Consider the following 14,123-nt stretch of genomic DNA (forward strand, 5'->3'; position numbering starts at 1 on the left):
GCGCCAAATCTCTTTAAAGTGGGTAATCGTCCCCCCTCGGGACATCTTGGAGTACAACGAGTTGGTGGAGTACTCCCCGGATGGTTCCAGAGCCCAGCGGACTACGTCCTCGCCATCTGAAGCAGGCGAGAGGTCAAAAATCCTGCAGAGATTGTCCCATTCGACTCGCTCGGCTAAGCTGAAGGTGCGACGGAACCTTATCCGCCAACCCTCGTTGGTCCTGACCCCCTGGACAGTAGCAAAGTGATTGTCGCAGCAAGCAAACAACCGCGGAAAGGTGAAGCGAAGGGGCCCATTACCCGTCCACCAGTCCAGCCAGAAGTAGGTTCGACGCCCATTGTGAACCTGGTGCTTAGCACCCAATTTAAAGTACCATTTGATCTTTTGAATGGCGTTCCAGAATTGAGATCCTTTGGTGGGAACCGCCCGGGAAAATAGATCATGGTCCCCCAGGTACTTGGCCCTAAGAAGGTCTGCCCACAGGCCTTCAGCGTTCTGATAGATCTTCCAGATCTACTTTACCATCAAGGCGATATTCATGGACTTGGTGTTGAGGATACCCAACCCTCCAAACGCCCGGGGTTTGCACACCGTAGCCCAGTCCACCATATGGTACTTGCGTTTGGCCCCCACTCCCTCCCAAAAGAAGCGGGACCTGTGCTTGTCCATGGCTGCGTGAGTCGTGTCATGAAGCAAATAGAGACCCATGGCAAACAACGGGAGGCTGGAGAGGCAGGAGTTGGTAAGCTCAAGCCTCCCAGCCGACGCCAAGAAAAGGCCCTGCCAAGGCTCAACCCGGTGGCCAACCTTCTCGGTGAGGAAGTGCCAGTCCGCGACTGAGAGGCGGCGGTCACTAACCGGTAGGCCAAGGTAGTGAAACGGCAAGCTCCCGAGCTTGCAGTTAAGGGAGTCAGCCACCCTCTGACGCTCCCTGTCCGTGACCCCTGTCACAATCACTTCGCTCTTCACGAAGTTGATCTTAAGTCCCGACATGTTCTCAAAAGAGCCCCACCTCGGAGGGTTCCAGCAGAATCAGGGTGTCGTCTGCGTATTGGAGGTGCGTGATCCCGCCCGGGATGAGGTGGGACACCACACCCTTGAGGTGCCCCGCCTCGGAGGCCCTGGCAATGATAGCCGCAAGCGAGTCCACCATGAAGTCGAACATGATCGGTGATAGCGGGTCGCCTTGCCGCACACCACGAGCGTTCCTGAAGTTCTCCCCGATGACACCATTAACGTTGACCGCAGTCTGGCCACCCAAGACCAGCTGCATCAAGCGGTGGACAATCATGGGAGAGAAGCCCTTCCTCAACAGCACTTCTCTCAGGAAGTCCCAACTTACCCGATCGAAGGCTTTCTCAAAGTCCAGTTTGAGGAGAAGGCCCTTGAGCTTCTTGACTCTCAGCTCATGGGCGATCTCATGCAGGGCGAGCACACCCTCGTGCAGGCCTCTGCCCCTGATGAAGGCCGATTGACTACGGTCTATGGTCTTATGCGCAAGAGGTGCAAGACGGGTAGCGTAAGCCTTGGCAACGAATTTAAAGATAACGTTTATGAGAGCGATAGGCCTAAACTGTTTGATAGTGTCAGCTCCCTGGATTTTCGGGATGAGGGATATGACTCCAAAATTAAGGCGCGCAATGTCGACCCTCCCTAGGGCGAAGTCATTGAGGATCTGAACCACTTGCTTTGGGACACATAGAGAGAGTATTTTCGAAGGGGCACAACACAAACAACTACTCACTGTGAGTCACACCTTGCAACCATGAAGAAGGATCATTGTGCACGCACGCACGTACGCAAGAAAAGGACGATATGATCGAGAAGGATCTCGGGATCGAAAGCAGACGTCTCTCTCAAGTCTCACCGAAAGCTCTGCCAGCGTGAGCTCATCATCAGTGACAAGTTTGCATAGGAATTCAGAGTCCTCACTCTTCTCAGCTAGTACCATCCCAGTTGCTTCACAACGTTTCTATCCGATAGAAAAGCGGGGAGCTCAAGCTGGAACCCGAACAAATTAAGAAGCCATCACCCGTCAGCTAGATTCGTTCGTACGCGTGCTAGCGCATGTGAACGGTCGATCCTTCCCCTATTTGCTCTTGCCTCCATGTATGTCGTCACGGCCACGGCGACGTGCGGTACAACTAACCCCTCGCGAGCTCTTTGACAAAGCAACATCTGCCCGCCCCATCATTAGTTATTTACTTGGCAAATGCAATGCAGCAGTGGACTTCTCACCCTATAAATACGCGCCGGATCTCCTCACCATTTCCCCCATTCTGACGCTTGCCTGATCATCGCCCTCGACATTTCTTCCATCTCCTTTCTCCGATCGAGCCGCTAGCTTCTTGCTTGCTCGGTCCTCTGATCTCGTACGCTGCTCTTGAACTAATTAATGGCTCACGGCAAGAGGTCTAGGCAGCAAGCCGAGGCAATGACCTCCGTCAGCTTGCTGGACCTGGACAGCAGCGACATGGCGCGCATCCTGCTGCTCTTCTCCGGCCACCACCTCCAAGGCTACCACGGCGTCTCCGCCGGACCGTCGTCGCCGGAGAGAGTGTTCGAGTGCAAGACCTGCAACCGGCAGTTTCCTTCCTTCCAAGCCCTAGGCGGGCACCGGGCCAGCCACAAGAAACCGCGTCTCGCGGACGGCGCCGAGCCGCCCAAGCCCAAGGTGCACGGCTGCTCCATCTGCGGCCTCGAGTTCGCCGTTGGCCAGGCGCTCGGCGGCCACATGCGCCGCCACCGCGCCGTCGCGGCGACAGGGGATGGGCTCGGGCTTGGCCTCGACCTCGGCCTCGGCCTCGGGTCCAAAGACGTCAGCCAGAAGAAGACAACGGCGGCGGCCGAGCTGGCGTTCGACCTGAACGTGCCAGCGCTGGAGGAGGAGGAGTCGGCCGATCGCGCCAACAGGAAGCTGGGGCTCGCCGTGGACTTCCCCGTCGTGGTTGACTTCCGACGTTCAGACCAAGAGAGGATATTCAAGTCTGATCTACACAAGACATACAGTACAATTTACATAGGTTGACTTCTCGCGGTATTTGTGGTAGAATTTTTCCAGAAGATATACAGTACAATGCCTTTTTTTGCATCGGGTTTTTTTTTTATGATGCTCCTTGGCCTTGCGGCTGGTTCACAGACCATTTACACGTAATCTTCAATTATAAAAATATATATACAAGCACTTATTTATAATTTTCATTGAAATCAGCGCCCGTCTCTTAGCACCTCCACCATACATGGGTTGACTTCTCGCGGTATCTGTGGTAGAATTTTTTTAATTTTTATTTCATAAGATATACAGTACAATGCCCCTTTTTGCATCCGGAGCTTTTTTTATGATGCTCCTTGGCCTTGCGGCCGGTTCACAGACCATTTACACGTAATCTTCAATTACGAAAATATCTATAAAAAGCGTTTATTTCAAATTTTTATTGTAAGCCGCGTCCGTCTCTTAGTTCCTCTACCTTTACCCTCCACCATACATGGGTTCCCTCTCCTCCGGCCAGCTTCGCCGGTGTCGGAGGGACGGAAACCCAATCTAGGCGTGGAAATTTTTAATTAATTATTTTAAGTTATTATTTTGGTAGCAATTTTTTCCTCCGCCTCAACGGAGATAACATCATCTACAATAAGTAATCTTCGAACTTTTGTTCTTAGAATTCTGTGGCGCACTCAGAGATGCGCCACATAATTTAAATATATGTCGCGTGGCAACTGTGATGCAAGGCATATGCGCCACAAAAGTCTAATTACGTGCTCCACAGAAAAGCTATTTTCTAGTAGTGTGAAATCTTCCCGATGTAAATGGTGGTGTTAGAAGATTAAAATTTTCTAGGTAATGACCTTTAGATCTTGCTTCGTCGGATCGATTTTGGATCTTTTCTCATGGTTGCCACGTGGAGGATTATCCTTGCAATATTTGTCTTGGCTGCTACGTCCTCGACAATGGTGATTTGTACTCTTGGCTTCCCAACAACATCGACCAAGTTGTTCTGTTGTTTTTCCCTAATATACTGGTATTGGTACTCCTATTGATGTTGATTGACTAGTTTAATGGTTCCGCGTGTGCATGTAGCTTTGCGATTGCGGCTCAACAAATTATGGAAGAACCTCTGTTGGTATTTACAGGTCTATGGTTTGGTATATATATATTTTTAGCTACCATCAGAAAACTTAATATTGTGGCATGGAAAAGAAAGAATTTGAAGGCCTTTTTAGATTTTATCTTGCTTGTTTCTTTTAAATTTTATTTTATAATCACTGAAGACTGATTGTCTATCTCCACCAAGCATTATCTCTTCCTATGAATATATGTGGTAATGATTGTCAAAAAAAATTCCATTGTGGTTAGCTAGTGTTTGTTAGCCAGACCAAACAGCGGGTCTATTTGGGTAAAAAGTCGAATCAAATATTTACTCATGGTTATGATAATGGGATGTTCTATATCTATGGGTAGGTTTTTTCTTCGAAATAAAGGTTAGAACCTCCCGCCCCTGCATTAAAATGATGCATATAGGCTTACCCATCGGGTAGGTATGGTAATGTATGACCAATAGTCATGTACGTTGGTATCCATATACCAATAGTACAACAGTTGAGGAAAATCATCTATATATACTTTGTAATGAGGTTGTAAACTTAAACTTGTTTTTTCTGTAGTTAAACAATGAGAGATTAGGGGCACCTCAATCAACATGATTCTAAGTTAATTAAACCCTAAACAGTGTGTATAGATGATTTGCCGTCCCAAATACTTTGTACACTACCCGTGTCCATCTAAATAAGGGTAAGGAGGTAGGGAGCGCCTAGAAGGCGCAATTCAACATAACCAACTCATGACTCAATACTGTCAACACATATGAACCACATAGATATAGAACATACATAACAGACTAGAAACCAAAAAGGATTAGGATTGCTACCGACATGTCTCCCGGGGCCCAAACTTTCTAAATCTATTTTGTGGTAACCACTCGGATCTTTACATGTACGTCGCCCCCAGTGACAAGTAGGAGTGTATACGCCGGCCTTATAATGAATGTTGACGTACACTATATGAGAGTTTCCACAACAATGTTTATATAGGTATGTGCGTTCACCTCATTGGAGCGTTACTTAATACAATGTTAGAAAAGCGTCAAGGGGTCCTACATAGACATAGGTCCATACGAGACTTTTGGGTGTTAGTCAGGTGGAAGTGGGTCGGTTGGACAAATGAGAAGTAAACGCCTATATCAAATACTTCTCTCTTTTGGCACCCGACTCCGTTCATGCCAGACTAATTAGTGGGGACATGATGTCAAACAACTAAGTTAGGTCAAACTTAGCACACAGTCATAAGTTTGGGTACAATATGGCACCCAAAAGTTTTTAGGGTGCACACTTCACAAAATTAAAAACCAAAGGGTAGAAAATAGAATCCACCATTTGTTTAAGTTAATTAAAACTGAATACCATACGTAACTCTCTAGCGAAATACCTCCGGCCACGTTTTGTTGGATTCATTGGTAGCGTTTCTACACAGTGGTGAAGAATGAAAATAATATGAGGTAGGGTGGCAAACTTTTAGAAAATGATGCAAAGACCAAAAAATGGTCATGAGACATAAATGCTATCTATGATTCTAACACAATCACTTAGAGCACGAAATTACTTTAATTATAAGTAGAACCTACCAACATGCCAAATTGTCATCTAAATGTTTTTTAAATCCTGTATAATCCTATCGATCAAGACTTCAGAGTACCCTCGCTCGAAGCGCAACTCGGTCTTAATGATCTTTGTCGCATGGAAACACAATTCAGCTTATTACCACCACTGGTAAAAGCAAAGCCAATTCAATGAGCTGATAATATCGCCGCAAGAAACATGATGTGCTTTTCAAATATCAAGAAATCTTTATAGCCGCCAATTCTCCGTGTAGGAATAACATGTTATCTTATATGTAGTAAGATTCATGATAAATTAATGCAAGTCAAGCAATCTTATTTACATCCAACCTAGAAAATGGATCTATATTTTTATACCTAGTTTATGTTTCCAGTTCGAAGTCGATTTTGTGGAGTGTTCATTAAAACAAGCATAAATTTTTCATGCATAGTCCATTTTTGATGTATGACTATTTATATTATTTAGAAAAAATACGTGCATCTAAATGCATTCAACAAAAATCAAGTTAGGGCGGCTGCCCTATCTTGCTCTAAGGGAAGCTTGGCCCCTGTTTCTGCAACTATAGATATTGTCTTCATTGTTGGTAAAGCAACTGGAAACCTGAAGTAAAAAAATGACAAATAAGGACAACCCAATCTAAGAGATTTTGCTTATGTTTAAATTTAACAATCTATTGACTTTGTGGAGTATGTTTCAAAAAATAGTGTTGACGTCACACAGGCAAAGCACACTTGATTGATCGGTTCTTAATGACGCTGTTATATATAAGCAAATATCCAAAGGGAAGCTACACCCTGGAGAATGGAGTAGATTCAGCTGCATTATACTAGTTTTGTGGCAGTTGCGCAAGTCAGCTAGGCAGAGTGACCATACTCTAATCAAGGAGCATGGTGGACTTGGCAAGCAGGAGTTGTTTACACAGCTATATTAGTTGACTTCACGAGCTTAGGCTTTGCCCCAAGGGTTCAATTTTTTTTTAGATTAAAGGGTTCTTGTTTCTGGAATGTCAATCAGCATATACTCCTCGCTCTGCATCATACAAAATATACTACTCAAAATTCAAAAGTCAGAGTGCAATTATGTCCTCAAACTGATTCCATTGCTTGCTTCAAATTGACCCTTTGATCTGAATAAAAATTGCAGGTCAGCTGGCTCCTGATCACCTCCGGAACACTGCATATTCAACCAGCATGTTTAAATACTACAACCAGGGACGAAGCCGCAGAACCAGTAACACCCCATTTTCCACAGCCAGAGAGTAGACCACATCAGGAACTGGATCTCCGATACTTATTACAACTACTGTAAGGATTACTTCTAAATAAACTGTGTTTTATCTGGATGACCGAGAAAAACCTGCGAAATCTAGTTCTGCCTATCATTTTTACGCAAAATATGTATAATTACCTATTAAAAAAATCCTAGGGTAAAAAATGCGATGCTAGATACATGATCATATGCAGCTGGAGCCAGCACCTACAGTCTACATGGTCTATTCTTCCACATCCCTATCTTACAGGGGAAAAGGCGCCCTTTAAGGTAACTTCTATGTTGGCCGGCCGCTGTTTCCTTTGTGGAGGCGTGGTCATGGCCTTCACCGGGCCTCCCTCTCCTTCATGCAGGGGAAAACCCTAGCTCCGGTTTGCCGGAGTAGGCAGCAGCCACGCCATAGTATCACTATCTTATTGAAGACGTTGTCTAGGCTAGATGGGAAGGCCGATGTGACACTTGTTGGGGGCAATGTGATGCGCTGCCGGTGTTGGCTGCTGCCTAGGGAATGGGCTTCCGGGGCGTAATGTACGACATGGCGGACTCAGCTTGGGCGACATCCTCCTTAAGTTCGTCAAGACCCTGCCTTCTACTCGCCGACTCCTCTAGGAACAAGAGGGAAGGTACGTTGTCCGGATTGCCTTGGAGTTGAGGTCGAGCTACCACTAGTAGGGAATAGCCTACCCCTCGCGTGCAGATTTTGGTTACCAGTCGCATGTGCGGGCCGGGTTACTTGTCGCGTGCGGGCCCAACACACAGCTAGTAGGCCACTTACCAGTCGCGTGCCGCACGCTGCCAATATGTTTAATGGCAGCGCGTTGCCAGCACAATGCCAGTATATGTTTACTGGCAGCGCTCTGCCTGCACGCTGCCAGTACTTGTAGAACTACCATGTATGTACGGCGGCGTACGCTACTGTTTCTCCTTGTTATACATGTAGAAAACATTTGTTGGCTAGTGCTCAATTTAATGATGCATCCATCTACCCCTAAAATGGTTTGTGTATCGTGGTCAGCTAACTACACTAACATGTGCTAGGTAAACAACAATAATACTGGAAAACAAGTAATTAAGACAAGAATTACCTATGAAGGACCTGCAACCATTAAGGAAACCTTCTCTGGAAGCATTTAGATAATAAAATAACTCATGAAACCTTGGGGTTGCACTAGGATTTTCAAGTAAATGTTTAGCAGTGACAATTCACCTACTTTCAGGATTAGTGTCAATGACAGTCTGTAGATAGTCCCTCAACCTTGTGTATTGTTCCGTCTAGTCACCCATAACAACAGAAAAAGATATCTTCCTCTGTAAGCTTTGCTCTTTGAGGTATGTACACCCCACTTCTGCTTTGCATTGTCAATAAGTGTGTCAACAGTAGTGTTTGGATCAGTTCTAACAGTTTGTTAGAGTGCTTGGCAACCCAATTAATAGTGACCTTTTGTGTGTTCTCTAGAGGCAATACAAGTGTTCACCCCTAGAATTTTCCTAATGCAAAATATCTGCTCATGTGCAATCTTTGAAGAACTCATGTAGAAGGGACAACCCTTATCGGCTTGCGAACATAGCACTATTATTCTATCATTGTTGTTCCTCCAATATTCAAAGTTCCTCAGATGAGCTACGTGATATGTTCGTAGAGCGCTTTTGAACTAGTATACATAAGTCAAGCAAAGTTTCAGAGCAATCTGTTCGTGCGGGTCAGACCTCTTCTCATCATACCAATTTTTTTTTCCAGTGTCCTCTTCCTTCCACTCGCAAGTAGAAACTTTGGCACAAAACCATCATCATCACTACCTCCTAGCTCATCAGGGCTACTATATTCATCAGATGTAGGCATGAAATAGTTTCCTTCATCAAATTAAACAACTTCATGGTGTGAGCTAGTAGTAGGTCCACACTTTGATGCCTTCTTTTTCCCAGGATATTCTGGCTCTGCAGTTTCCTCAAGCTCTGATTCATCCTCATGTTCATACATATATTCAACATTAGTGTCCCCTTGAAAATGAAGAAATGGGTCAGATGTGTATTCTTTCATTTCTCATCCTCTGGATTCTCTGCCGCGTGCCTATGCTTCTTGAGCTTCTGCATTAGCTCCAGTTCAGCAGCAATAGCTGCCTCTCTTTCAGCTACTCTTAGGTCGGCTCTGTATTCACCATCATAGTAGAAGTCCTCATCGTCACTAACATTAACACCTTCTATCTCTTCTTCTTCATCTAATTCAACCACCTCTTTTCCCTTTCCTTTCTGCATGTTGCAGCTCTGCTGTGTGCCAATGTAGAGCACATCAGTGTAGTCAATTGCCATTGGAAAAACCTCCTCAACTTCATCTACCATGAAATTAACCCATGACTTGTGAACAGCACCACAGGCTCATCAATTACATCTTTGGCTTCATCTTCTTTCCTGTTCAAACCAACTAGCCATTCTTCCTTGTGCGGCACAACAGTTAAATCAAGAAACTTCTCACTATCATAAAGTTCAAGCATTTTATCTACCTTTGACATGCTATGAAGTACCCCATTCCCTTATTTCCTTTTCCTTTTTCTTTAACATAGTACATGAAATGTCTGATTCCATAGCCACATTGTTCTACCAGTGCTAACAAATTCAACATTGTGATGTCTGATCTGCGAAGTGTTCTCTTCAAATTATCTTCACCACTAAAATGGAATCTAATGTCCCAGAACTCACCATCCAAATTTCACATAATATTTCATATTATGACCTTTTCTACATAGCAAATTACCATAACTACTTGAAAGTAGATGCGGGAGAGGGGAGAGGGAAAAAACAGAGAGCTTACTCGATGCCGCCACCGAAACTAGATGCCCACCGGTGGCTGCTCTTCGACGGTGAATCACCGACGTCCCTCGCAAAACCTGTTGCCGCTCTCTTCTCCGGTGAAGGCTGCGTCGACGCCTCAAGATTGCTCTCCGCGCTCACGGTCGAGATCCCGACCCTGGCAGTTGTGCCACCTCTGGAAGATTCGCCAGCAAATTCGCCACCGCCCTCGCTACTAGCCACATGCGCCTGTGCCGCTGCCTCCGTTAGAGGAAGGAGTCACCGCCGCCATCGTTGGGGGAGTTTCGGCGTGAGAGAGGAACGACTGAGGGGATCACGTGGAAATAAACCCAAACCTTGCCATTTCCCCTCTTCAAAGCCACAAAACCCTAAGTGTTAACGACCGTCTCCTCTCTCCGTCAGGGCGGTGCCACATAAGCACCGAAAATGGGGTAGGGATGTAAGAAATTGTGTCAATTCGCTCCAAATCGATGATTAGAGCATTCCGCAAAAACCTGGCAAAATGTGGTGGTTTTTTGTCCCACGAACGTAAAGTGGTGCTATATGGTAAATTGAACTCAAATGTGGTGGTTTTATGCTATTAACTCCTTTCAGCAAGGCACTCCTAAAATTTGATATGTAGTGATTTAAAGTACAACCACCTTCACTAGCCATTTTGTGAGCAGCGACTTCTAGTTCATTTCCCCTTGGTGCAGATTTTTTTTGCCTAGTTGTTTATATGATCCCGTAATCCTTCCGTGCCGCCCCCCTGCGTGGCAGCTGGGGGAACCCTACCGTAGCCGCCGCCTCCCCCCTCCCCTCCCTCGCCGCCTCCAGGGGCGCGGTCAGGAAAAGCTTGGCCGACGGCGGTGGGGATTCCCTCGTCCTCTTGCGCGTGGGGGTCGGGCGCATGTTGTCCTCCTCGAGCCAGGGCGCGGCCCTATCGTCGGGGACCTCAGTGGCAGCGCCTGGCCTCGGCTCGGCGGTGGCATGACGAACGACGAGGCGGTGTTGTGCCCTGCTGGCAGCGGAGGGAGGGGTGGGGGCGGGCTGCAGGGGGAAACCCTAGGTCCTATTCTCCTCTCCTCTCGACGGCCGGCGGTGGAGGGCTGGCTCTCGGCTGCGGCAGGGCCCATGCGTGTGCGGTGTCTCCGGACTACGCGATCTACGATTGGTGTCTCCGGCGGCAGTCTTGGCCGGCCTGGGATGGTCGCCGGCGTGGGGGCGCGACCTGAATAAAGGCGGCGGTCCTAGGATTCCAACTTGCGTCAAGATGATGATCTGCCGGAGGTTTGTCCCCATTGATCTGGCTAGAGTGACGGGTTCCGGAAGGCGTCGCCGATGATCGTCCATGGGCGATTCACGCCTGGAGACTGCAGGATCGGGTGGGATTCGGTCGGGCACACCCGTGTTTTACTCTGACCGTTTGGTTTCAGAGGGAGCGCTTCGAAGCTCTGCTGGCTGTTAATGTCATGGAGCATGTTCTCGTTCCATGGTGCTGGCAGAGAATGTCATGAAGGCCGAGATCTGAGGACTAGCAATGGAGGTTCCAATCTTTGGGGCGAAGAGGAGTTGGCTTGGTGTTTCATGACTTGGAGCAGCGGCATGCACGTGGGAGCGACTGCACAGGAGAATACCAAAGTCTTACCTTTCAGGGTGAAAATCCAAGGTGTTGTTCCTGGCAATGGACTTGTTGAAGGCATTGTTTTGAGAGCGAGAACCTTCTTCAGGGTGAAAACCCAGATCTTTGATCGCGCGATGACAGCGCTTGTGCACTGTTTCCTTCTTGGAGACGTCGCTTTTGAAGAAGTTGGACTTATGGTGTTGTCTTGGTGGTGATAGTGCTGCTAGCTGTTTCAAGGATTAAACCACTGTAGCGGAACTTTTCTTCTTTCTGTAATTCTTCTTTCTTTGTTTGGCCGTGTGCATCCATAATGCCACTAGGGCAATACGTTGTTTTAGAGGCTGGATGTAATTGGTATCTTCGATATTAATATATGCTCTTTGTCGAAAAAATACATGCTTTTGGATATGCTTTGACTTCATACTGTAGAGGCAGTAGAATTAGTAAGTTCCTTGTAGCAAGCGATGTCAACGGCCGAATGTGAACTGTTTTCCTCTCTCGCTTACTTTAACAAGTGATATAATGCAGGGCGAGAAATGCATCTAGCTAGCTTCTGGATTTGTTGTCTCAATTATTGGAAACGAATTTAATCGTTGGTGTGCAATTGCCGTGTATCGATATTTTATGCGTGCCTTCTTGTCTCTGCTAGGCCGCTTCTCATCATCCCATGAACTGCATATTTATATAATCCCATTTGTCTTTTCTTTCTTATCAAAAAGAACTCCCATAGTGTGCCTCCTTGTCCTGGTATACGCGATGAGTTCGTGCTGAACCAAGCGCCAGTTATGCTGACCACGATGTAGAGAAAAAAGAAAGTGCCATAGTCAGATATTTGAAAGAGAGAACAGGACTGGCACCGGCTCTGGTAATAATCTTAGGGCTAGTTTGGTTACAGGAAACCCGGCGGGATGCCGGCCTTTTCCCGGGGAGATTTTAGCCCTAGTCCGGAGATCGGGAAAATAATTTCGGGGCTTTGGTCGTGTTTCTGCCTATTCCCGGCCGGGAATATTTACCCGGGGATGTTTGGCCCGAACAGCCAAACGAGCCATTAGAGATACGTTTGTGTAGACCAATTGATGAAATGAGATATACTATTCGTTATCTTTTGGAAGGGGCATATAGCCCAAATCAATGATACTAGCAAGCTCTAGACTCTCGATTGTCACACCTAACAAGCATGGAAAGGATCTTTTCTGCACACGGGCACAAAAGAACGTTGAAAACGATCGAGATCGAAAGCAGACGTCTCTCTCACCGAAAGCCCTGCCACAGCGTGAGCTCATCACCAGTGACCAGTTTACACAGGAACTCAGAGGCCTCACTCTTCCCAGCTAGTTCAGCAAATTAAGCTAGCTAGTCTCATCCCAGTTGCTTGCCAAGGTATCTATCCGATAAAAAGCGGGCAGCCCACACTGGAACCTGAAGGAAGAAGCCATCAGCAGTCAGTCAGCACGGTCAGTGGCGCCTCACGTACGGCTACGCTTCGTTCGTAACAACTACGCGCCGTTCGTACCTGCGGTGGAACGGTCTAGCTTTGGTATATAGTGCGAGCAGTTTGAACGGCTCCGACTCACCGCGGCGGCGGCTCTCAGCTCGATCGATCGATCCTTTCCGGCTTTCCCCCTTGGCTTTTGCCCCCATGCATATGTCGTCACGGCGACGTCTTGACAAAGCAAGAGGTGCCCCATCATCAGCACTACTATTACAAGTATGCAACAGTGGACTTCTCTGGCCTTGTGGCTATAAATACTCGTTCGTTCCAACGCTTGCTTCCAACTTCCAACTACACCTGATCATCTCATCGGCCTCCATCTTTCTCCCTTCTCATTGCTTCGTCCAATTTGCTAGCTTTGGTCGTCTGATCTTGTGCCTTCGCTATAGGATTAATGGCACATGGCAAGAGGTCTAGGCAGCAGGCCGAGGCAACGACCTCCGTTAGCCTGCTGGACCTGGACGGCAGCGACATGGCGCGCATCCTCCTGCTCTTCTCCGGCCACCACCACCACACCCATGGTCACGCTGGCGTCGCTGGGCCGCCGTCGCCCGAGAGGGTGTTCGAGTGCAAGACCTGCAACCGGCAGTTCCCTTCCTTCCAGGCGCTGGGCGGCCACCGGGCTAGCCATAAGAAGCCACGTCTCGCAGAGGGCGCCGAGCCGCCAAAGCCCAAGGTGCACGGCTGCTCCATCTGCGGGCTCGAGTTCGCCGTTGGCCAGGCGCTCGGCGGCCACATGCGACGCCACCGAGCCGTCGCGGCGGCAGGAGAAGGGCTCGGCCTTGGCCTCGACCTTGGCCTCGGCCTCGGCCTCGGCCCCAAAGACGTCGGCCAGAAGAAGACAACAACGGCGGCGGCCGAGCTGGTGCTCGACCTGAACGTGCCGGCAGCGTTAGAGGAGGAGCCAGCGGCCGATCGCAGCAACAAGCAGCTCGGGCTCGCCGTGGACTTCCCCGTGGTGGTTGATTTCCGACGTTAAGAAGAAATTCATGCCTGATCTATACAGTACAATTTTTGGTGTTCAATATTTGCGTTGAGCTGCTCGAGAAGTCAACAACCCTTCGCACGTTAGAAATACTGCCTCGTGTACTTTTCTAATATCTCCATATTTGCACGGTTTGACTTCTCGCGGTGTTTGTGGTAGACTTCTTTTCCACGGGAGTTCTGTTTTTGTGATGCTCCTTAGCCTTGCGGCTAACAACAAACAATTTAAATGTCACGATGGAAACATTTATACATGATCCCTCGCAATATAGTGGGCTTGATCGTGTACGGTATTTA

At 47.7% G+C, this 14,123-nt stretch overlaps 2 protein-coding genes across 2 annotated transcripts; both read left to right on the forward strand.

Annotated features, from left to right (window-relative positions):
- Positions 1 to 2,395: 2,395 nt before the first annotated feature.
- Positions 2,396 to 3,028, forward strand: LOC124695494 (zinc finger protein ZAT11-like). The gene has a single exon (XM_047228333.1). The coding sequence runs from the start codon at positions 2,396 to 2,398 to the stop codon at positions 3,026 to 3,028; it is 633 nt and encodes a 210-aa protein (XP_047084289.1).
- A 10,208-nt stretch (positions 3,029 to 13,236) lies between these two features.
- Positions 13,237 to 13,821, forward strand: LOC124695495 (zinc finger protein ZAT5-like). Its single transcript, XM_047228335.1, has one exon. The coding sequence runs from the start codon at positions 13,237 to 13,239 to the stop codon at positions 13,819 to 13,821; it is 585 nt and encodes a 194-aa protein (XP_047084291.1).
- The last annotated feature ends 302 nt before the right edge of the window (positions 13,822 to 14,123 follow it).

Source organism: Lolium rigidum, chromosome 3 (genome assembly GCF_022539505.1).
Source record: "Lolium rigidum isolate FL_2022 chromosome 3, APGP_CSIRO_Lrig_0.1, whole genome shotgun sequence".
Taxonomy (NCBI): domain Eukaryota; kingdom Viridiplantae; phylum Streptophyta; class Magnoliopsida; order Poales; family Poaceae; genus Lolium; species Lolium rigidum.